The following is a 25,496-nucleotide window of genomic DNA, read 5'->3' as shown; positions in this document are numbered from 1 at the left end:
TTTAAAAGATGTTATTCCTTTTTTTAAGTTTATTTTATTTTGAGAGAGAGAGAAAGAAACACAGGGGAGGTGGGGGAGAGGGAGAGAGAAAGAGAACCCCAAGCAGGCTGCATGCTCAGCACGGAGCCTGAAGCAGGGCTTGATCCCATGACCGCAAGATCATCACCTGAGCCGATTATCAAAAGTCAGATGCTTAACCAACTGACCCACCCAGGAGCCCCACCATTAACATATCTGAAGTGCCTGGCACATCTAATAAAGGACAAAGCCATTAACTAATACAACAAAAGTTACATGGTATGGAACTATTTTTTTGGAAATAGCTCTACACCCCACAGGGTATCACAATAGTACATCCTAATGCAGTACAATACATATAACTTACAAAATATATGTTGACTGTTTCAATAAGGCTTCCTGTCAACAGTAGGGTACTACTAGTTAAGTTTTGGGGAAGTCAAAGCTGTATATGGGATTTTGACAGTGTATGTATGGCGGGGGTGGGGGTGTGGTGGAAATCAGCACCCCTAATACCACCACCCTGAGTTGTTCAACAGTCAACTGTATATAATTTCTTATGCTAAAGAAACAGTATGCAATTCCTAATTTAGCAGCAAGACTGCTATGCACCATGAACATTTTGGACATTTTTTCTATCCCAAAAATGGTATCCCAGAAATGTTAAACTCATTTTTCTAAGTTTGTTTTTTTTTTTTTAATTTTAAATTTTTGTTTAAATCCAAATGGATTAACACACAGTGTAATAGTGATTTCAGGAGTAGAATTTAGTGATTCATCATTTACATATAACACCCAGTGCTCATCCCAACAAGTGCTCTCCTTAATGCCCATCACCTATTTAGCCTGTCCCCCTACCCACATCCCTCCAGCAACCTTTTTTCTCTGTATTTAAGAGTCTCTGGTTTGCCTCTTTTTATCTTATTTTTCCTTCCCTTTCCCTATGTTCATTTGTTTCTTAAATTCCACATGAGTGAAATCATACATGTATCTTTCTCTGACTTATTTCACTTAGCATAATACACTCTAGTTCCATCCACGTTGTTGCAATGGCAAGATTTCTTTTCGATGTCCGAGTAATATTGCATTGTATATATATGCTACATCTTCTTTATCCATTTGTCGTCAGTTGATAGACATTTTGGCTCTTTCCATAATTTGTCTATTGTTGATAGTGCTGCTATACACATCAGGGTGCATGTGCCCCTTCGAATCAGCATTTTTGTATTTTTTGGATAAATAGCTGGCAGTACAATTGCTGGGTCATAGGGTATTCCTATTTTTAATTTTTTGAAGAACCTCCATACTGTTTTCCGGAGTGGCTGCACCAGTTTGCATTCCCACCAGCAGTGCAAGAGCGTTTCCCTTTCTCTGCATCCTCGCCAACACCTGTTGTTTCTTGTGTTGTTAATTTTAGCAATTCTGACAGCTGTGAGGTGGTATCTTATTGTAGTTTTGATTTGTATTTCCCTGATGATAAATGATGTTGAGCATCTTTGTGTGTGTCTCTTAGTCACCTGGATGTCTTCTTTGGAAAAGTGTCCATGTCTTTTGCCCATTTTTTCACTGGATTGTTTTTTGGGTGTTTACTTTGATAAGTTCTTCATAAATTTTGGATAACCTTTTATCAGATGTCATTCGCAAAGTCATTTGCAAATATCTTCTCCCATTCTGTCAGTTGCATTTTAGTTTTGTTGTTTCCTTCACTGTGCAGAAGCTTTTTATCTTGATGAGGACCCAATAGTTCATTTTTGCTTTTATTTCCCTTGCCTCCAGAGACAGGTCTACTAAGAAGTTGCTGTGGCCAAGGTTAAAGAGGTGGTTGCCTGTTTTCTCCTCTAGGATTTTGGTGGTTTCCTGTCTTACATTTAGGTCTTTCATCCATGTTGAGTTTATTTTTGCGTACGGCATAAGAAAGTGGTCCAGTTTTCCCAACACCATTTGTTAAAGAGACTTTATTCCATTGCATGCTCTTTCTTGCTTTCTAAAAGATTAGTTGGCTATACATTTGTGCGTCCATTTCTGGGTTCTCTATTGTTCCATTGATCTATGTGTCTGGTTTTGTGCCAGTACCATACTATCTTGATGATTACAGCTTTGTAATACAGCTTGAAGACCAGAGTTGTGATGTCTCCAGCTTTGGCTTTCTAACATTACTTTGGCATTTGGGGTCTTTTCTGGTTCCATACAAATTTTAGAATTCTTTGTTCTAGCTCTGTGAAAAATGTTGGTGTTATTTTGGTAGGGACTAGTAAACTTGTTTTAAAACATGGTGAAACGTTTCAAGCTTTCACACAATAAAGATGACTTGATTCAGCTGTTACTTCTTCTGTTCAATTTTGTTGTGTCATAAGGTATTCATAATTTAGCAAAAATCAAGTTTTCTCAGTTTTAATTGCTTTTAAAGACAATTTGAAACATATCTGACCCTCCTGGAAACTACTAGGCAATTCTATCTTGTCCTAGCATTACAACATAATTCTATTAAACTAATCACATATACTCATTCCACTGAGTTCTGCTTTATGGAGTGGACATTTTCTTAAACCAAATGTGAAAAACAATGCTCTTAAAATGTCATATTATTTCAGTATGAATAAATTTTAAAATGTAAAATGAGAATCACAAAACTTTAAGTGGGCATTTTTCTTGAATTTCTAGGCTGAAATGGCTTTCTCTCAGAAATAGCTTTGAAATATATCTCTATACAGATAACAAGTGACTCTTAACAAGTTGAACACAGTACACTTGTAAATACCCTCAAATAAAAGCTGTCTTTCTTGAAAATAAAACTCTTGTGGTGCCTGGGTGGCTGTCGGTGAAGTGTCTGACTTTGGTTCAGGTCATGATCTCAGTTCATGAGTTTGAGCCCCACATCCAGCTGTCATCGTGGTTCTCACTTTGGATCCTATCTCCCTCTCTCTCTGCTCCTCTCCTGCTCACGCTCTCTCCCTCTCAAAAATAAACATTAAAAAAATAATAAAATAATAAATAAGCGGCGCCTGCGTGGCTCAGTCGGTAAGTGTCTGTCTTTGGCTCAGGTCATGGTCTCACAGTTCATAGGTTCAAGCCCCGCGTTGGGCTCTGTGCAGCTCAGAGCCTGGGGCCTGCTTCAGATTCTGTGTCTCCCTCTCTGCCCCTGCCCTGCTCATGCTCTCTCAAAATAATCAAACATTGAAAAAAATGTATTTTTAGTAAATAAAAATAAAACTCTTACAGGGAGAGCTGGCTGAACTGCATATCCTGTTTTCAAGTCCAATCTATCTTTGGGTTGGCTTAAAATATGTGTATTTCCATCCCTACAGGTTCTTCTTACATGATTCACACTCCTCCCAACAGAAGCTGGGATTTAGTCTTCTGAGACTTCTGATGTCATGACAGAGTATAGTGAAGTGATGTTATGACTTCCACAGTGCTAAGTACTAAAGAAGATCCAGGTTCTGCCTGGCTCCACCTCAAAGCCCTGAAATTATGTCCAAATGCCCTGGAGCCACCATGCTGTAGATCTTAAGGAAACACTGAGCCAGTAACAGAGAGATGAGATGATGCTTAGAATAGCTCTATAGCCCAGATAAGTTAAAAAAAAATTTTGGGGGGGGGGGCACCTAGGTGGCTCAGTCAGTTGAGCATCCAACTTCGGCTCAGGTCATGATCTCACGGTTCAAGCTCTGCGTCGGGCTCTGTGCTGACAGCTCGGGGCCTGGAGCCTTCTTCAGATGGAAGCTCTCTGCTCCTCCCTGTTTACACTCTGTCTCTCAAAAATAAAGATTAAAAAAATTAAAAAGGAAAAAAAATTTTTAAAGCTCTACATCTAACGTGGGGCTTTAACTCACAACCCTGGGATCAAGGGTTGTATGCTCTACACCATTTGCAACTACATGGATGGAACTAGAGGGTATTATGCTAAGGGAAATTAGTCAAAGACAAATATGACTTTGCTCATATGAGGACTTAAGATACAAAAGATAAACATAAGGGAAGGGAAGCAAAAATAATATAAAAACAGGGAGGGGGGAAAAAACATAAGAGACTCTTAAATATGGAGAACAGGCGAACTGGAGGGATTGTGGGGAGGGTGGATGGGCTAAATGGGTTTGGGGCATTAAGGAATCTACTCCTGAAATCATTGTTGCACTATATGCTGATTTGGATGTAAATTTTAAAAACATATTAAAAAAAAAAAAAAAAAAAAAGAGTTGTATGCTCTACCAAGCCAGCCGGTGTTCAGCGTTAAAGCTTTTAAAAAGGACCTCAGAGCTACCACCTGACTATTTAACTTTATAAGACCCAAAGCAAAGAGTCCAGCAGAGATGCTCCTGAATTCCTGACCTGAGATTTTAAGTCTGAAGCCATTAGATTTCAGCTGATTTGTTACACAGCAATACTAACACACACTGGTGATGCCAGTTATGTGGGTTCAGACTACACCTGTACCTTTTAAGTCTGGCTCACACTGCACCCACAACCCTCTCTCTCTGCAACATTGGTAAAGTAAGTCTATAATCTTAAACAAAACAAGTGATGACATAGAGAAGTTAACACACAACTCAATGTATCTGGTTCCTAAACTTAGTTCACTCACCTTACAACATGGGTTTGTAGTGAAAACATCTCTCTCCCTCAAGACTCCTTATAAGTTTTTTCCTGAGGCCCCATCTATATACTTTACACAAGCGTTGTCAACTCAATCCAGATACTGGAAGCCCCAAGGTAAATTATAATCAGACTTGAAAAATGTTAGATTGGGCTGTTAACACTTCCTAACCAAATATAAGCGGAACCTCAACAGTGGCTTACTTTCTAGGTGCTTTTACAGCTACATTTTTTGTAATTTAGAAAGTCAGGTTTGTATGAAGAGAATTGTTACCTCAAGTAGTTTTGGCTTTCACGTGCTTTGGTCCTTTTAAAAACTATCATTTTAGGGGTGCCTGGCTGGCTCAGTCAGTAGAGCATGTGACTCTTGATCTTGCAGTTGTAAATTTGAGCCCCACACTGGGTGTGGGATTAGAGACTACTTCCAAAAAATAAAATCTTGAAATAAAATTACAAAAAATAACTATCATTCTAACAATCAGTCTAATTTAGATTACTTTCTACACCCAATGTAGGGCTCAAACTCACAACCACTCCTCCAACTCCCCGCCAGGGACCCCTAGATTTACAAATGAGGATTAGTTGGGGTGCCTGGGTGGCTCAACAGTTAAGCTTCCTAACTCTTGATTTTGGCTCAGATCATGATCTCAGTCATGAGACTGAGCCCTGTGACAGACTCAGGGGCTGAGCTTAGAGCCTGCTTAAAATTCTCTCTCCCTCTCCCTTTCCTTGCTCACTTGCACTCTCCCCCAAATAAGATAAATAAATAATAAAATAAAAACAAATGATATTAGCAAACTCATTAGGAGTTTTTAAAGTATAGTACGTGTTGCAAAAATCTGATTATATGCTGAAATTTACTTCTCAAAATATAACCACAAATATTTATCCATATTTCAATTTAACTACAACTAAATCAAGTTTTTTGAAAATTCAGGTATGTTTCTTAAAAATATAGGAACTCTCTTGTTTGACAAAACTTGAAACACATGACAATTTATGAGTAGGGATCAGAGTACTAAACCAACAGTGGTTAATTTGCATTTTTTTCCTTGAGGTTTTAACACTTAATCCTTTCCATTTTAGCATTAAATCTTTAGAAACTAGTTTTCAAAATAACCATCAAGTCACAGACAAATCATGAACAGCTGGGTTTATTTCAACAGTAAGTTTGAAACTCTCGCCTTAGGCAAGAGTACTACAGTAATTCTATCAGGAATAGACAATTTCCTACACTGTCAAATATATAAAAGTTTCTCTTGCACTTTCCTCAACACTGATCAACAAGCAGATCCAGTCCACATTTGCTTTGATCAATCTACTGAGTTAACCCGAGCTTCTTCTTCAGAGACTCTGGCATCTCAGGTGGAGGAGGGCGAGGGAGCCTGAAGTAGACCTTCACAGAGTCATAGATGAACCACTGTAGCGCAGTCAGAGTGCCAATCATGATGATACGGGCAAAGAGTCCCTTCCATACACCTGGTTGAAACATAACACATGGATGAGAAATGAAATATACCTAAGTGTTACTCTTGGTTTAGAGGAGCAAAAAAGAATCCTACCTTTAAATCCAAGTCTCTGGAGGACTTGAGAAGCACTGCTACCTTTCTCTTTATTCAACACAGATACCACAGAATCAGCAGGGTGAGAAACAATTGCACAGAAGACTCCAGCTGAAAAAAGTCAAGATAAATAATCCAGCATGGGATCAATTTAAAAAATTCATTAAGACAACCAACAACCTTTTCCTAATTTTTAGTTATTTAAAAAAAAATGAAATTTAGAGTGAGACTGACAAAAGTTATATGGCAGTCTACCCCATGTAAAACAATCCTCCAAAAGTCTTTATATTCACATTTTAATCAGCACTTTCTTTGTGTTAAAAATGTATTCTTGAGGGGCACCTGGGTGGCTCAGTCAGTTGAAAGTCTGACTCTAGATTTCAGCTCAGGTCATGATCTCGTGGTTCCTGAGATCAAGCCACACGTAGGGCTCTGCACTAGCAGTGTGGAGCCTGCTTGGGATTCTCCCCCTCTCTCTCTGCCCCTCCCCCGCTCACACTCTCAAAATTAAAAAAAAAAAAAAAAAAAGTATTCTTGAAAAACAAACCAAAAACCCAAATGATGAGGGAGTGAAATCAATACATGCCAAAACTTAAGACATGCAAACAAGAAAACAATTCTTTCAGAAGCTAACAAGCATTTATGAATCCTAGAAGGCATATAAAATGCTATGGGAAGACTTCTTTGGAATACTTTTTTCCTCACAAAAAGAGGCCAATAATGGAAATGATTATTTGTTCTTAATTTCATAAACATGCTCTAAATAATTCATACCTATGTAACCTGCCACAAATGTTACAACCAGTTGCTCTGGCTTTGAACATTCACTTCGGGGCTTGGGAACCACAAACTTGTACAATGCTTCAACAGTACGTTCAAAGCACGCAAATTTCATCATGGTGTATGGTATCTGTCTCATCCAGAGAGGAGCAACTCCCTTGTAGAATCTAGGAAATCAGGAGACTTATTTTACTCAGCTGTCTTTATTCACCTAGCAGAGATTTTCATTATTAACAGAAGTGTCCGCACACCAGTCAAGTCCTGATAGCAAAAAAAAAATGGCAGCACAATTGCATGTCATTTCTATCAGAACCTAGGACTAACATGCAGGTATATTTATCTCACATGCCAATGACTCAAGCACCTTTGACTATACAACCGAAGAAGTTGTTGGATGTTTCTCTGACTGGAACTACAAGAAACAGAAAGTTTACAAGTAGAACTCAGTTCAAGATTAGCATCCACAAAGGTGGATCTAAGGAAGCATGTTGTGGCCAGACTATATGCCAATTCTTAGCTGGTAAACACAGATGACAATTCTAACAAGCTCTTCCCAGAAGTTAACAGTTAATGTCAAATATCGAGTTATCTGCAGACTGACCAGTTCTTTCTTAAGAAAAACCTGTAATTCAGGGCTCATGCTATGTATCAACTTGTCCTTGCCCGTTACGTTCTACTTAAGGGAGAAACAGACATTAAATAACATAATAGTTTAAAAAAAAAAGTTTGGTAGGTTTACTGCTAACAAAAGCACTTCCCTTCTTATACTATAACTTTAGACAAATGTTTACTTACGCTTTTAAACCTTCTTCTTTATACATTTTGGGAGCTGCATCCCTCAAAGTGTTGGCATAACCTGGTTGGGTTTGAATTCGAACCTTAGCAGCTTCCATAGGAGCCAGGGCAATGTCAGCAAAGAATTCAGCACTGGCAGAGGCAGCCAAATACAGTGATGTGCGCCAGAGATAGGCATTCTCCTAATTGAAAAGCGTAAGAAGGAACATGTACTGCTGCTGCATTGGCTGTTTTCAATTAAGGGACAATTCAAGGAAATAGTTACATTTCAGGATGAGACTGAAAGTTTATAATCTCTCATAACCTTATCAACCATAGTACAATGTGAATTATTCTTTGAACATCTAGGTGCCAACATCTAGTTGGCCCTTGAACTACACAAGGAATCCGAGACCTCTTTAAAAAAACTCAAAATCCAACTTACTTGGGAATGAGCCCAGTAGAATAAAAACAGCACTGAAATTTTAAAAAATGTATTTTTTCTCATTCGGTCTCTCCTGATTTAAAGCATGTTGCTTACCCTTTTTGAGACCATTTCTTCAGTTCTAAAATAAGGTGAGCAAAACACACACACACAAAAAAAAAAAAGATCCTTTTTGGTCTTAAACTTTAAGTTAAAGCTTAGGACTTCAATTTCAAAGTTAAATTACATACCTCTCCAAGCATGTTGCTATACAAGACTTTGAAAACTTCATAAAAGCCAAACTTGCAGAGCCCCTGCATAGAGTAGCCAATGAAAGTCGGAGCCCATCCTTTAGCCAAACCACGAACACCATCCTCTTTCAGTGTAACTGAGAATCCATTAAATATGCCCTTGTACTTTTGGGGGTCCACCTTTATTTAAAACAAGAAGAAAAAAATTAATTTAACCAAAGAGCTATCACTTCTCATAAATATTAAATTTTGCTATTATTAGTCTTTCCTTTTGGTTCTATAATAAACTTCAGTAACTACACACAAGATAGATAAATACAAGTTCACTGCATGGTATCAACTGAATATCTAGAATTACCTTTGTAAATGTAACTTTATACATTAAGGTCTTTCAGTCAGAATTAATTTGGAGGGTTACTTAAGATGGTAAAATTCCTAGAAAAATACATAAAACTGACTCAGATTTTTCACCATCCAACTCTACCACTTTAAAAAATTTAGTTTTAAAGCTACTGCCTAGGTAATAAGTCTATATCCCTAATGTATGTTAGCCTGTTAAGCAGTTTATACTACGAAGTTTTATGAAGTTAAGACAAATTTAAAAAATACAAGCTGAGGGGCGCCTGGGTGGCTCAGTCGGTTAAGCGTCCGACTTCAGCTCAGGTCACGATCTCGTGGTCCGTGAGTTCAAGCCCCGCGTCGCGCTCTGGGTTGATGGCTCAGAGCCTGGAGCCTGCTTCCGATTCTGTGTCTCCCTCTCTCTCTGCCCCTCCCCTGTTCATGCTCTGTCTCTCTCTGTCTCAAAAATAAATAAACGTTAAAAAAAAAAAATTAAAAAAAAAAAAAGCTGAGAAGGTACATGGACATAATGAGAATTTATCTTTTGACTTAAGAAATTAAATTCACTTCAAGAGACGTGCGTTAAGTTTCAGCAAAGGTATATTTCATATCCATTCTATTAACTAATGGGAAAAGAAAAAAAAAATCTTATTTCACTATATCTGCCAGTACTAAAATGGCTGGTATACATCACCTTCCTGCCTGCTAACATTATTTCACTTTCCTTTACTTCACCTTCCTCTCTCTTTTAGGTAAGTGGACTTCTAATCCTGTTTGGGACAAATAAATTTTTGACGTTTGATTATTTTTTTTCAATAATCCTAATTTAAAATATTCTAATTGCAAAAAACTTTTATGTAAACATATAAGAAGCTATGCCTACATAATTTTAACACTAAAATAATGAGTATTTTTTTAATGTACATAATGTTCTGCCCTGATCTTATCAGTAAACAGGGACATGAAGTTACTTCAAAAATACACAAATGATTACCCACTCTGTCATGTAACTGCTTATAAAATGACAATTTGGGGGCATAAAGAACCGGCAGGCCTTGAAGAGAAACTCTAGTCAAAACAGTCCAGCAGAAAAAAAAAAAAAAAAAAACATTTATAGCCAGGGTTTGGGATCCAAAAATCTGCCTACAATTTTATTTTTCAAAGAGAGGCATTCCAGGGCATCTGGCTGGCTTAGCCTATGGAGCATGCAACTAACTCTTCATTGCAGGGTTAAGTTTGAGCCTCATGTTGGAGGTTACTTAAAAATAAAATCTTGAGGCACACCTGGGTGGCTCAGTCAGTTAAGTGTCTGACTCTTGGTTTTGGCTCAGGTCATGATCTCATAGTTTCACGGGTTCAAGCCTCACATCGGTTTCTGTGCTGGCAGTATGGAACCTGCTTGGGATTCTCTCTCCCTCCTCTGCCCCCCACCCCCTGACTCAAGCAGTCTCTGTCTCTCTCAAAAAATAAACAAAACAAAACAAAACAAACAAAACCAATTAAAATAAAGATCACGAGTTAAGAAAATTTGGGTTTGGTTTCCTGAAGTTTCTAGCAGTTGTAATGTCTTCAAATTTGTGAAGCTCTTTAAAAGTATTTGCAATTAAATCACACATGGAAGATACATTCAATGTTGCCGTCTCAATACAAACCTGCATACGGCATTTCACTAAATCCAGAGGAACGACAGCAGTGTGTGTCAGACCACAACTTAAGACCCCACCAAAGCCACACAGTGCATAAAACTTCATGGAGCCATATTCGCAACTGTACTCTGTAGTAAGACAAGACACACCATGCATTTCAATATAAATCTCATGTTACTGGTTATCAACTTACCTCCTGGACAGTTAGGTTTCCACGCAGCTTGTTAGATGCTTATGTTTTACAACTTAAAAGCCATGCTTCAAAAATACACTTTTAGTCCAGCATGCAAAACAAACCTGCATTCTGCATTTAACCAGATCTAGAGGAACCAATGCTGTATGTGTTGTGCCACAGCTAATAATTCCTCCAAGTCCACAAAGGATAAAGAATCTGCCAGATCCATAGTCACAGCTATACTGCTCTGTTTGGTTGAAAAAAAAAATCAGGTAAATATTTCTTCAGAGATGACTAAGGCCATGGGAATGAAAGAGAACTAAGATTCCCTGGGAGATAATGCTATCACAAATGAACAACTTTGGCCACTGTTTACAATTAAGTTGAAAGATAATTTTCCACCTAGTTTAACAAGACATTTACTACCAAAATCAAAGAATCATTTAGATTATGAAGGTACTATGAGACATTACCTATTACCTATTTTGCCATACTAAATGTTTCCTACAACATTAATAGCTCTTCCAATTAAAATTAAACTTCAAGTTATTAAGTGCTAATAAAAACACACTTCAGAGTACAAACTCAGAGCACTGGACAAGTAAAAAGCTTGCAAACTTCTAAGTATACCCCAGCCACTAACCAATACTATCTCCACCTATGGATTCATATAAGTATAAAACGAAACAAATTCCTGCAGTCAAATACATTTACTACTACACAACAGTATAAGGACTTTTTTATCCACACTAAAGACATAACAAAACACATAAAGGATTTAAAAAGTTTAGATTTTACAGGCACACGATATAGATAACATCTACAGGACTCCTATAATTTGGTGTTTGGATTTCTCTGTACATTACACTCCGCTGGGATTCAAAACACACAACTAAGCTAAAGTTGAGTCTAACCAAAAAGAATCCGGAGAGATAAGACTAAAGGGATCCCTACCAATTACTATGGCCTTTTAATAGCCTATCTGGGGCTGCTGTCACCTCCTCCACCAATTAAATTAAAACAAGAGACCCAATTATCTCTTATACCTTGGGTCAAGGAATATTAGACTTTGGGAATACTTATGAGAGGAAGGAGTATTTTTAATAACCAAAGTCAAATCAAGTAACAGACAATACAATTAGAAAGAACTGCAGGTGGCCTGCAGCTAAGAAGGAGAGTTCACCCAATACTTAGCCCGCTGACCAGGCAGGTTACTGAGGAGAAGATAAGACGCTAGTGACGGCCTCTATAGCTTTACTTTCTCGAGGACGTGGAGGTCACAGAGGGAACTGTGCCTAGGCCGTTCCACGCCCTTGAGAGAGGGCCAAGGATCCGACACACGGCCTAGGGCGGAAAGGGCTGACATCCTAGGGCAAGCAACTGGGCGCCGTCCTGTGGTGCAGAAAACCAAGTGTGTCCTTTTCCGTCCTCTAGGCCACTAAAGCCGAATAAGCCACGACGAACATAACGACCGAATCGGGCTAGGGTCTAAACTCACCTTCCACAGCGGCTGCTGCCAGGTTGCGGGAGCGGCGGGGCGGACCCGGAGGCCCCGCGGGGCTGCTGCGGGGGCCCGCGAGGCCATCGTGTACCAGCTGCAGGTGGGGCGCGTTGAAGGGGTTTGCCCGCGCCAGATGCGCCACAGACGAGAACATCGTCCTAAGGGAACAGGGAGCAGCGGTCAGAAGAAAGGCAAAGAGACCCGTCAGACAGCCAAAGTCACCGGCACCCTAGGACCCCGACACGGGCCTTCCTTCTGCCCGCCTCCGCGCCCTTGAGGAGGTCATGGCGGCCTCCACAAGGGAGGAGGTCGACCAGGCCTGCAGTCTAAGCAGCTCCCCACAGGGATTCCATTCCCCGCACCCACTGGGGGGAAGACCCGGCACACTCACTTCCTAAGATGGCGAACACACTACCGCTCCTTCGGAAAGGCTGCGGCTCACAGAGGCCGAACGTCCTCCTGGCCCTTAGATCTGTGCCCTTCGCGCGTCGTCAGCGTGACGCACGTTACGCGTCACTACAGCTGGGGCACCCATTGGTGGAGAAGAGCGCCGGTGCCGTGGCATCATCACGTTCACCTAGCAACCGTATCCCCGCCCCCGCCTGCCTCGGCACTTCCGGCCCGGCTTCTGCGCCGGAGGATTCGTTCTGCGCAGGCGCACATTCCGGGGCCGGGTTTTTGAGTGGTGTGCGGTAGTGCTCGGTGACCTCCTGTTTTTGTCTGCCTTCACCTTCAAGAGTCTTTCTTTGACGCAGGAATTCCAGACTTTTACATTTAGATGAGTCCCAGGGTGGTAGTCATTTAAACAAACAGAAAAAAAAAAACCCTGAATGATGGATGATACATTATTTCGGTGTTGCAGTTAGAATGTTACTGCAGTATTTTGTGTTAACAACGTCTGCCATTAAGGTACTTTTTTTTAAGTTTCATACATTGACATTACACATAGACATGTCTGCATTTTCCAATAGACCACAGGAAAGTATTTCAAAAGAAAATGTGCAACAAGAACTCTTTAGACAAGACAGCTTGGGGGTTCATCACAATAGTTTATATGACATATTAAAACATTCAATAAATGCATTTTAACACTACTTGATAAACCAGATTGAAAGTGATTAGCAGAAGATTTGTTCAATAAATTTAGAAAACCATCATTAGACTCAGTTAACTGGGGGAGTTGAGTAGTTTAAACTCCTGTTAGAATTCTGGCTCTGACCTTGTCCTGGCTCTTGATAAAGTAACTTTGGGAATTCACTTGATCTCTATAAACCTGTTTCTTTAAAAAAAAAAAAAAAATTTTTTTTTTTTCAACGTTTACTTATTTTTGAGAGACAGAGAGAGACAACACATAAGGAGGGGAGGGACAGAGAGAGAGGGAGACACAGAATCCAAAGCAGGCTCCAGGCTCTAAGCTGTCAGCACAGAGCCCAACGCAGGGCTTAAACCCACAAACCATGAGATCATGACCCAGGCTGAAGTCAGACATTTGACTGAGCCACCCAGGCACCCCTGAACTTGCTTCTTCAAAGTAGCATGGAAGCAGGGAGCAGCCCCATCGGCTTGTACCAAAAGTACAGAGCCTGTGCTTGATTTAATGCTCTGTTGTCACCATTTTGGAATTCTTAATAATTTGTGAACAAGATGCCTTCATTTTGCACTGAAATTACAAATTACAAATTACCTGGTCCTGGGATGAGAGTAACATCCATCTTGCAGAGTTTATGAGAACTCAATGAGACAATGTCTAAATGTGGGGATTTTAGCCAAGAAGCAGAGCTGGTGAAGGGGTCACTGGATGGTAAGTTACTAAGAAGGTAGGGGAAATCTTGCTAAATTGACCTAACAGGATTCTTACTGAAGGCAGGCCAAGATAATCAGATATTACTTGGGGGATGATGAATTTGATAAGGTATTGAGGGTGATCAGATATCATGCCTAGGTGGGGTGCCTGGCTGGCTCAGTTGATGGAGCATGTGACTCTTGATCTCAGGGTTGTAAGTTCATTCCCCATATAGAGTGTAGAGATTACTAAAAGAATAAGTAAATTAAATAGATAACAAGGTTGGGAGATTTTTTGCTAACCTAAGTTACTAAGGTGACAATTCTTTTTTTTTTCCCCATTTTATTTATTTATTTATTCTTCATCATGGTAAGTGTACTCTTTTAAACCCCATCCCTATTTCATCCATCCCCACACACACCTCCCCTCTGGTAACCATCAGTTTGTTCTCTGATGTTAAGAGTCTATGTCTTGGTTGTCCCTCTCTCTCTCTCTCTTTTTTTTCCTTTGCTGATTTGTTTTGTTTCTTAAATTCCACATATGAGTGAAATCCTATGGTATTTGTCTTTCTCTGACTTATTTTGCTTAGCATTATACTCTCCAGCTCCACCCATGTTGTTGCAAATGGAAAGATTTCATTCTTTTTGACAGAATTCTTGCTATAGGTGGGCTCTTGGAGGACATGTCCAAGGACAGTCCTAATTGAAAAGGAAGCTCAGAGGAGCCTAACTAAGGTCTGGTCAAGGAGAGAATCTTTGTCAACACTTTCCTATTCAGGGAGCACCTGGCTGACTCAGTTGGTAGAGCATGTGACTCTTGATGTCAGAATCATGAGTTTGAACCCCACCTTGTGCAAGGAGCCTGCTTATAAAAGGATAATAATTTTAAAAAACCTTTCCTATTCAGTGTACCAAGTCTGGCCTTTTAATTTCATTTAATATGAGCTACCAGTGAATTTAAATTTCAGCTAAACTGTCAAAGTCCCTCTCAGCAATTTGAGCTAAAACGATGGACTGAGACACTGTTTACTGTACCCCATATCAGTAAGTTTGGCTTGGTCTGGGTGCCTGGGTGGCTCAGTCGGTTGAGCGTCTGACTTCGGCTCAGGCCATGACCTCACAGTTCATGAGTTTGAGCCCCACATTGGGCTCGTTGCTGTCAGCCCGGAGCCCGCTTCCGATCCTCTGACCCCCTCTCTCTGTTCCTCCCCCACTTGCGATCTCTCTCAAAAATAAATAAACATTTAAAAAATAAATAAAGTGGGCTTTATCTACCATTATATTCATTCTGTTCCATTTTAGTTATCACTACTTATAAAATTGTCTCCAAATTTAAGAGCATAAAACAATAAACAATTATTATCTTACATTTTCTGAGGGTCAGGAATCTGGGAGAGGCTCAACTGGATGGCCTGGCTCAGGGTGTGTCATGGGTTCGCTGTCAAGTGTTGGTTGGGACTGTGGTCTCTAGGGCTGGAAGACGTAATTCCAAGCCCCCTAACTTGGCCATTGGCAGGACACTCCAGTTCTTTGTCAAATGGACCTCTCCATAGAGCTGCTTATGTCATGGCTCCCCCAGAGTGAGTAATTCAAGGAAGACAGTAGCAACCAAGAGAGAAGCTGCAGTGACCTTTATAACCTAATCTCAGAAATGACACACCAGCACTTCTGTATTTAACTGATCACAGACCAATCCAGATACAATGTGGTAGTGTGGTAGGCATTTTTGGGCCATCCTGGAGGGTGACTACCATGCAGCCAACCCAGCATTCTTTGTCTCCATCCCCATACATGTTGCCCAGGTTTCTGTCAATATAAATTTTGCATACTATTTATCTTCTAGGATCTCCTGCAATGGGTATAAAAGCTGTGAGAGGTGCTGATAATAAATCTTGAGGAGGATCAGCAGACCCTACAAGGCAACTAACTACCTCAGGATGGGTCATTACAGATTTTACAGGTAAGGAGAGACTAAACTCCTCAAGCAAAGGAGGAAGGGCTGTTAATGGCAAAAGAGGTCAGCAAATTTAGAAGTTCACGATCTTAGTGTCATCAATCTGCCCATAGGTGCCCATTACCATTCCAATATTCAGGCTCCCACTGCTGCTCAAAAACAAAAACAAAAACTAATTTTAACATGAGACCTTCAAGATTGGAAATTCAGTTGTAAATCAGGATTAGATTTTGGATTTGGTAAGATTTCTGATCCTTTACTACAACTGAACATTTAAAGCCCTAAGCTCATCACATTTCTTTTCCCGCAGTTATCTAACATAATTAGGATAAACCAACCAACTCCATTGTGTTTCTTATTTTTGTTTAAAAATTTATAGAAGCATCTACATGGTTATCCAAAGCCTTGCCTTATTTAGGCGCTTGATTACAGTTGTCCGTCACCATAGGTGATGATTTAAGAAACTGTTTTTCGTAATGAATCCCATGCACAACCAGTGTCACCTTTATCATTGACAACTGGTCATCAGACCCTTTAAATCCAATCAGATCGGATAACCCAGAACAAATTCATAGAACCCATTTTGAAGGTTTAGTTTTTTCTGGAATTACTTCCAATACCATTGTCTGTATCGGAGTTTGACCAGAGAAGCATAATCACTATGAGTCATATGAAATAAGGTTTATTTTAGAGACTAGGTCTTTAAACTTGTGGGAGCTGGAGAAGAAGTTTCCTCTGTGTCTGGGGTTTCATCTGAAATTGCAATAGATCGATAGAGCGTACAATCAGGCAGGAAAGCTGGACATGAAGTGAGGATGAGCAGGGACAAACTGGAACCCACAAAGACAAACTGGATCTCAAGAGGATAAACTAGACCATGCATCTGTTTCTTACTACCTACAATGTCAAAAATGCAGGTACCTGCAGGAGGCATGCTGCAAGTGCTCATAGGAGCCAAGGTGCTGCACATGCATCTGGGCCAGGGCTCAGAGAAACTGAAGAAGGTCCTGGAGTTGCTGAAAGAGTTCCTCACTTGGCCACTGCTCCACTCCCAGGTAAGCCAGCAGATCAACATGTGTGTGCGTAGGCTGCTGTAGCGCCTCACATCTTACACTGACCTTCAGAGCGTAAGTGCTTCACTTCTGCCTTTGAAATCCTGCACAGATTTCCCTTGTGGCCAATTCTAACACAGAACCATATTTGAGAGATAAACAGAATTGGAGATGCTAGAGAAATAGGACATTCAAGTAGAACTTTCCAACAGGCATTTGTAAACTTACTAGAGGTTAACACTTATCGATTTGAGGATCATCCCTGCATGGGCAAATCACAGAAAATCCTTACATAATTCCTACCACAGCCATCTAATAGAGGGATATAATAAATTATGCAAGGTAGACTGAAGTTCCTTTTCCTAAAAAATAAGCACCTTAGATATTGTCTTTTTTATTAGAAAAATTTTTTAATTTTTTAATGTTTATTTATTTTTGAGAGACAGAGACAGAGCACGAGCAGGGGAGGGACAGATAGAAAGGGAGACACAGAATCTGAAGCAGGCTCCAGGCTCTGAGCTGTCAGCACAGAGCCCAACACAGGGCTCAAACTCACGAACCCCGAGATCATTACCTGAGTCAAAGTCAGACGCTTAATTGACTGAGCCACCCACGTGCTCCTGATTAGAAATCTTGCTTGTTTATTTTCATGTCTCCATAAAGAGAATAGGGAGAAATTTATCTTTTTCTATCTGAAATAAGATAAAATGGACTTCACAATGGGGCTGTAATTTCCATTCTGAAAAGTTTTAAAAGTTCCACTGATCACCATCCTTCTTTGGAAGGGTATCCTAGGTTGAGCCTAGAGTACCGTGGTGTAAGACTGGAGGCTATCCCTTTACCAAAGTACATCCCAAGAATACAAAGTGCGCCCTGAGCTCTGGAGCCCAGGTAAAGACACTTGAAGTTACCCATCTTGGTGCAGGGGAATGAAAACTGTGGCAGTTCTATCTGCATATTCAGGGATATTGTATTTTATAGGAAATAAAGGCAGGGGAATACTCTTACCTAGTCTTTATCACTTGATATTTTGAAATTTCCTTCTTTCTGCAATTAAAAGCATAAAATATGTTTTATCTCAGAGGAGAAGCATACCTAGATATGTCAGACCCTAAAATAGTCCTCATAGAAATTGCACATATAGATGGCAACTTTAGTCACTCAGTGGCTATAATCTACTACCCTGACAACTTTTTAAAAACTTTTTTTTTAAAGTTTATTTTTGAGAGAGAGAGAGAGAGAGAGAGAGCCACAAGTAGGGGAGTGGAGGGGCAGAGAGAGAGGGAGAGAGAGAGAATCCCAGGCAGGCTCAGCATGGAGCCTAGTGCAGGGGTTGAACTCACGAACCAACTTGTGAACCATGAGATCATGACCTGAGCTGAAATCAAGAGTTGGAGGCCTGACTGAGCCACCCAGGTGCCCCTACCCTCACAGCTTTTAAAGTTTATTTATTTATTTTGCAAGAGAGAGAAAGTGCAGGAGCCTGAGCAGGGGAGGGGAGAGGGAGCATGAGAAGAGGAGGGGAGGGGCAGAGGGAGAGAATCTTAAACAGTCTCCTCATGGTCATCATGAGGAGCCCAGCACAGGGCTTGAACACACAAATCCTGAGGTCATGACCTAAGCTGAAATCAAGAGTTGGACGCTAAACGGACTGAGCCACCCAGGTGCCTCCACCCTGACAACTTTTAAGTGAGGCCTTGTGGTCACAAGTTAGAAGTTCCCAACTATGGTTTCTCATCAATGCACCTGGGGGGCTTTTTAGACACAGATGTTCTCAGACCTCAAAAGATTCTACTTACTAAGTCAGATGAGGAGTCCTGGAATCTGCCATTTTTTTAAGATCCCCAGGTGATTCCTATAAACAGCCAGGTTTAGGAACCAATAATCTAAGGAACTCAAAGCGTGAGCCCATAGAACGAGTCTGACACAAGTTTCCTATCCCTAAAATGAGAGAACATCCTGAGTTACCTGGTTTGCCATGGATGTAAAGTGCTCAGTTACTACAAGGGAATCTCCGTAGATCTGGTTTGCTTCAAACCGTTCACATTGTTGTCGCACGCACAAGAACCACGTGCACAGTTGTGGTGTATACCATCAGTGCACCGTACAAAATGGGGCAACTACTTAAGTATAAAAGGAGACAGGGCATATCAGTGGTTCAAAGATGGACAATAGCCACAGGCTTAGTAACAATACAAGAAATTTTAGAGAGAAATATATATACTCAAAGGACAGCAAATATGAAAAGTAGTGAATAGGGGCGCCTGGGTGGCTCAGTTTGTTGGGCCTCCGGCTTTGGCTCAGGTCATGATCTGACAATCTGTGAGTTTGAGCCCCACATCTGGCTGTGTGCTGGCAGCTCAGAGCCTGGAGCCTGCTTCGGATTCTATGTCTCCCTCCCTCTCTCTCTGCCCCCCCTTCCCCTCATACTCTGTCTGTGTGTCTCAGGAATGAATAAACGTTAAAAAAAATTAATAAAAAAAGTAATGAATATAAAATGAAGGAATTAAGCTTTACTGAAAGGAGTAGAAATAGTTCCATTCAGCCTTAGGGATGTAGGACAGAGTATACTTAACACCTAAGTTTATGCAGTAGGTCATCATGAACTGAAATGTGTTGTAGTTTTGTTGTAATTCAAACCTCATGTCACTTATGAAATATTTTTGCTCTAGATAACTAAGGGGACTATTCACAAATGAGTACAGTTGCATTGTAGTCAACCCTAAATGAAATTAACCTAATGTCAACCCCTAAATGAAATTAAAATTTGTAAACATAAAGAAAGTTCAGGGAAAATTCTATTATATCTCTAAACTTGGAAGGGAGTCCATTGGGAATAGCTTTAGGGACTCAAACACATTGTTTAGAGAGCCATAACTTCAAATGTTAGTGGAATTAACTGACTGACTTTATTCTTCTGAAAGAAACTGAATGTTGCTGACTCTTAACACAATTACAGTTAACTTACATAACACTAGCAATTACTCAAATTTTCTATCATTTGTGTTGCTTGGAAATGTGGGAAAGAAACTTTTTTCCTTCTTTTGATTTCAAGAATGTCAATTTGAAAAATATTTAAATCATCTATCACTTAAATTACAAAGTAGGAGAAAATCAAAATAGGGTTTTGTCAACTGCCTAATTTACTTACCTAGGAAATTTATATGGTGGAATAATTTGTTCCTGGGTGTTTGATCAGACTACATGTCTGAAATAAATAATCAATATTATTCACTTCATTATTTAAGTGGTATGGCTGAAGCTTAGGAACCGACTTTTTATTTTTTAAAAAAATATGATAGGGGCACCTGGGTAGTTCAGTCGGTTAAGCGTCCTACTCTTGGTTTCAGCTCAGGTCATGATCTCACAGTTTGAGAGTTCAAGCACCATGTCGGGTTCTGTGATGGTAGCACGGAGCCTTCTTGGGATCCTCTCTCTCCCCTTCTCTCTCTGTCCTACCCTGCACTCTCTCTCTCAAAATAAATAAATAAACATTTTTTAAAAATATGAAAAACACCTGAAGTCTGTGTACATAGAAATATAATTACTCTTAAAATTTTTTTAACTTATTTATTCTTTAAAAATTTACTTATTTATTTGGAGACATGGAAAGAGAAGTGAGGGGAGCAGCAGAGAGAGGGAGGGAGAGGGAGAGAGAGAGAATCCCAGGCAGGCTCCGAACCATCAACCCAGAGCCTGAGTCCGATTTGGGCTCAATCTTACAAACAGTGAGATTATGACCTAAGATGAAATCAAGAGTCAGACACTTACCTGATTAAGCCACCCAGGTGCACCAAATGGTGATTTCCTAACTCTATTAGTCCTATATTTATTATTCTACAGTAAGGAAGTGCTTTACTTCCTCTTTATTTATTTATTTATTTATTTATTTATTTATATTTCTTTCATTTATTTAATTATTTATTTATATCAGTGTGGACTAATGGATTCCTGTCATATTCAATGAGTTATAATCTAATACAAACATTCTTTTGGTGTTTATATTAACACAGATTTGGCCTATAAAACCCCTTTAAGCTGATCCTGTATTCTTTTGATAAGTCCCCATCAGTTTTTGAGCACTTTGTTACTTTGTGGTACAGCAAATGTACCAGATTCCTCCTATTTATTTATTTATTTACATTAAAAAATATTATTTTTAAGTTTTTACTTAAATTCCAGTTAGTTAACAGTGTAATATTAGTTTCTGGTGTACAATATAGTGATTCAACACTTTTATACCATGCCTGGTGCTTATCACAACAAGTACACGTCTTAATCCCCATCACCTATTTCACCCATCCTTCCACCCCTTCCCCCAGACTCATCTACTTTTTTCTCCCCCAGCTCTGGAATCAGCCTTTTCTCCAAAGAGCTCTGGTTCTCTTTAGAGGAGAATAACATTTGATCCGAGACCAAAATGTCCTTATTGCTCTGGGATGTTATTGCTTCTAGGCTCTCTCAGCATATATACATACACACACAAACACATTTAAATCAATCTATCATATTTTCTTTTAAAACCATGAGTTCATGCTAATATCTCCAATTCCAAACCAGAATACCACAGGATTCATTCTAGCCTTTTTTCCTTTCCACATTTATAATTCCCTTCTCTGATAGAGATGAAACCGGTTTTCATTATCTTCAGTATATTGCCTCTTATTCGCTCATTCCCCCTGAATGTAACCAACTTTCCAGTCCTCCTGGCCGCCTCCTTGGCATCAACCTTACAAATCCTGTTGACCCTGGCTATATGAAGTGAAGAAAACACACACACACACACACACACACACACACACACACACACACACACAATTTTATTTATTTTTTTGAGAGAAAGAGAGAAAGGGCGTGTGGAGGAGAGGGTCAGAGGGAGAGAGACTGAGAATCTTAAGCAGGCGCCACACTCAGCAAAGAGCCTGACACAGGGCTCTATCCCATGATGCTGGAATCATGACCTGAGTTGAAATCAAGAATCCAGCGCTTAACTGAGTGAGCCACCCATGTGCCCCTTGCTGCAACCACTTTAAGTTTCTTTTTAATCTATCTATCCATCTATTGATGCCTCTGTCCATCCATTCATCTATATAATCTGAGCCATTTCAGAGTAATTTGCAGACTTATGTTTTACCTCTAATACTTCAGAATACATTTCTTTTTAAAGTTTACTTATTAATTTTGAGAGGGAGTGTGTATGCACACACACACAAGCCAGGGAGGAGCAGAGAGAGGAAGAGAGAATCTCAAGCCTGTGTGGAGCCCAACTCAGGACTCAAACCCACAGACTGTTACATCATGACCTGAGCTAAAACCAAAAGTTTGGATGCTTAACCGACTGAGCCCCCCAGGAGCCCCCCAAATGGATATTTTCTAAATCCTTGTTCCTTCGCATTTTTTGTGGTTGACCATTCCATTCTAACAATGAGCTTTCCTTGTTTATTTATTTACTATTTGTTTTTTGTTGGTTTATTATCAGTGTAGACTCTGGATTCTATTACCATGGATTCTGGTTATAACACATTACTGTTATTTTGATGTTCAGATTATCCCAGTGAGGGCCCCTCCAACCTGGCTTTTGTGTTCTTTTAACATGTTCCATCACTTTCTGAGTACATCCTTACTTTCTGATGCAACGTATTCCTGGCTCACTTGTTCATTTTATGCCCTAGTCCTGGAGTTAGTTATTTCTCCTTGAATCCTACTTATTTTGGGCATTCTCAACTGCAGAACTGAACTCGTTCCATTTGCTGAGGCTGAGAAAGCATTTACCTACTTTTCATTGTCTATGAGCTCATACGTTCTACAAGGGTCTGTTTTGCTCATCAGTGGATTCTCCACACCTAGAGCACCAGCTGTGCATATAAAAAGTGTTCCATAAATATTTGCTGAACAGTTTACATGCTGCCAAGCCTGTCTTAGAGAAGTCTATTAGAGATATGGTTTCAATTTTAAGTTCAAGGATCACTACAGAGTAGTCACATTCTTTGCATTCATTTGTTATAACCACTTGTCATGCGACAGATTCATAGCTTAAAATAGATTATGTGTCTTGCCATTTACCTTGATGTTTTTATATTATTTTTAGAAGCCAACAGTTCAGTCTACAAAAATTTTTCATTGTCCCTTTTTCAAGACTGTCCTGTTTTCAAGATTTTCTAGATAGCTAGGAGTGATTTCAATAAATGTCATTCCTTTTACTGAGAATGAGGCTGTATGGACATTTTATAAAGACTGAAGTGTTCATTCAAAGTGGATGGTTGAGTATTTTATGCTTGTTTTCCTTGATGAACTGAAACTACAGTCATTTTATCATTTAAAAAATCCCACATGAGTTATTTTAACAGAATATTTAATATGGGAATTGGTTAAACAGGCACTGGATAACTGAAAAGGCACAAAAACACCGAAGTCACAGATAATAACCACAGAAAGCATTTACTACCCCTGCTGCTGGAGGAACACAGGAAAGAGGCAGGGGATATTAGAACTTAGCAGCTAGGAGGAGGGGCCTTCTGGAATTGGGACCCAAACCTCTGAGAAGGCACTGCCTGACTGCTGCTGGTGTCTCTGAGGGGACTCAATAAGGCTGGTTCTGGAAATGCTAGAAAAAACTGGGAACAGGAAATAACTATTGCTGTCAGAGTGAAGGAGTGAAGATGTGAAGGATTCTAACGGGAACAACAGCAAACTCCCAACTCCCTAGTCCTGCCTTTCATTCTGTTCTAGCACCCCCTACTGGTGGAACATAAAATAGTTTCTTGCTCCTGTCAGTACTAGGGCTGAGTGAGTGTAGAGAAGTGGATTTAGAGCCAAGAGACAATCACTTGGTAGCACAACAGTTATAGAATCATATTGATACACTTATACTCTGAGATGCTATGCTATCTATAGAACATTTGAATGTGTACTTGATGGATTTTACATATATATTTAAGTAATCTCTATACCCAAAGTGGGGCTAGGCTAGAACTCACGATCAAGAGTTGCCATGCTCAGGGCACCTGGGTGATTCAGTCGGTTAAGCATCCAACTTCGGCTCAGGTCATGATCTTGCAGTTTGTGAATTTGAGCCCCCATCGGGTTTTCTGCTGTCAGCTGAGGAGCCCGCTTGGGATCCTCTGTCTCCCTCTCTCTGCCCTTCCCTTGCTCACACATGCACGCACTCTTTTTCTCTCTCAAAAATAAACATTAAAAAAACATAAAAATAAAAAAAATAAGGTGAATTGATAATCACTGGCTGTTTTTTAAAAAGAAGAATAGCATGCCCTTACGACTGAGGTAGCCAGGCACCCCAATTTGATGTATTTTTAAACTCAACTCTTTGTGTTTAACAATTGTTACAGTCACGTCAAGATATATATGGATTATTTATTTATTTATTAAAAAAAATTTTTTTTAATGTTTATTTACTTTTGAGACAGAGACAGAGCATGAGCAGGGAAGGGGCAGAGAGAGAGGGAGACACAGAATTGGAAGCAGGCTCCAGGCTCCGAGCTGTCAGCACAGAGCCCGACGCGGGGCTCGAATTCACGAACCATGAGATCATGACCTGAGCCGAAGTCGGACCGACTGAGCCACCCAGGCGCCCCTATATGGATAATTTAGAAAGAATATTAAGATATAGAGCTGTCTTACTGTGAAGGAACTACATATAAAAAATCTGAATAACTCAGATTACAGATTCAAAATGAATGTAGAATTCTGATCTCTAATTTGAGAAACAAATTATAAAGTTAATGAATATAGTTTGATCTTGACAGAAACCTAATAAACTTGGAGACTTGCTTTTTAAGCTGCTGAAAGATTAGAAGTGAGAATAGGAGGGGGCAACAGAGAAGCTGTTATACAAGTCAGTTGACAACTACAAGGAGGGACAAATGACAAATAATAGGTAATAAAGGGAAGAACGAGAATAAAACCCATAAACTAAAAATATACAGCTGGCTCCAGTCCCACTTAAGATTAAATGCCTTTGCATGGTACATGGTTACACATACAGTTTGACCCTTGAACAATGTTGGGGTTGGGAATGCTGACCCCACACACAGTCTAAAATGAGAGTATAACTTGTAACTCCCCCAAAACTTAACTACTAATAGCCTTTTGTTGACCAGAAGCCTTACCAATAAAATAGTCATTTAACACATACTTTGTATATGTATTATATACTATCTTCTTACAATAAAGTAAGCTAGAGAAAATATTAAGAAAATTGTAAGGAAGAGAAAGTATATTTACAATACTACCCTGTATTTATTGAAAAAAAAAATCCTCTAAGTAGACCTGAGCAGTTTAAACCCATGTTGTTCAAGGGTCAATTGTTATTTTTGTTTATCTCACAGACATACTACTAAAAGGAGGTGCAGAGAGAGAGAGGAAGAATACCTTAGCTATCAAGACATATCCTGACAATGTCCATCTATTAAAAATCACAAATGCATCTACCTTTTAGTCCAGTCATCTCACTTCTAGGAACAAAACAATGTATGCAACAAGATGATTCATTGTGATATTAGTTATAACTACAACAGATTGGAAACAATGTATAAGTCCACCAATAGGGTTAAATAAGTTCCGGTACAGCCATACATGGAATACTGTGCAACTGTGGATGAATGGAGGGATAGATAGATAGATAGATA

General features: G+C 39.7%; 1 protein-coding gene and 1 non-coding gene across 3 annotated transcripts; both read right to left on the bottom strand.

Annotated features, from left to right (window-relative positions):
• Positions 1 to 5,749: 5,749 nt before the first annotated feature.
• On the bottom strand, positions 5,750 to 12,559 carry SLC25A3 (solute carrier family 25 member 3). 2 transcript variants are annotated; one of them, XM_030323469.1, is made up of 8 exons: positions 12,455 to 12,559; positions 12,061 to 12,221; positions 10,685 to 10,809; positions 8,403 to 8,582; positions 7,749 to 7,930; positions 6,948 to 7,120; positions 6,174 to 6,284; positions 5,750 to 6,090 (listed from the first exon to the last, which is right to left on the bottom strand). In XM_030323469.1, exons 2-8 carry the CDS (start codon positions 12,215 to 12,217, stop codon positions 5,930 to 5,932), a joined length of 1,089 nt encoding a protein of 362 aa, XP_030179329.1. In that variant the 5' UTR covers positions 12,218 to 12,221; positions 12,455 to 12,559; the 3' UTR covers positions 5,750 to 5,929. The 2 variants fall into 2 exon arrangements, with proteins under 2 accessions (XP_030179329.1, XP_030179331.1); XM_030323471.1 differs by lacking the exon at positions 10,685 to 10,809 and adding an exon at positions 10,394 to 10,515.
• LOC115519604 lies at positions 7,192 to 7,443 on the bottom strand. Its single transcript, XR_003970599.1, has one exon. It is a non-coding gene; the product is annotated as a small nucleolar RNA SNORA53 (small nucleolar RNA).
• Positions 12,560 to 25,496: the final 12,937 nt, after the last annotated feature.

Source organism: Lynx canadensis, chromosome B4 (assembly GCF_007474595.2).
Source record: "Lynx canadensis isolate LIC74 chromosome B4, mLynCan4.pri.v2, whole genome shotgun sequence".
Classification (NCBI taxonomy): Eukaryota; Metazoa; Chordata; class Mammalia; order Carnivora; family Felidae; genus Lynx; species Lynx canadensis.
This window is presented reverse-complemented; position numbering and strand designations above follow the sequence as displayed.

Coding starts and splice junctions, on each gene's coding strand:
- SLC25A3 (XM_030323469.1), bottom strand. CDS start 12,217: ATGTTCTCGTCTGTGGCGCATCTGGCGCGGGCAAACCCCTTCAACGCG. Junction 10,810..12,060: donor GGCAGCAGCCGCTGTGGAAG/GTGAGTTTAGAC, acceptor TCAACCAAACAG/AGCAGTATAGCTGTGACTAT. Junction 7,931..8,402: donor ATAGCAACATGCTTGGAGAG/GTATGTAATTTA, acceptor CTTTTCAATTAG/GAGAATGCCTATCTCTGGCG.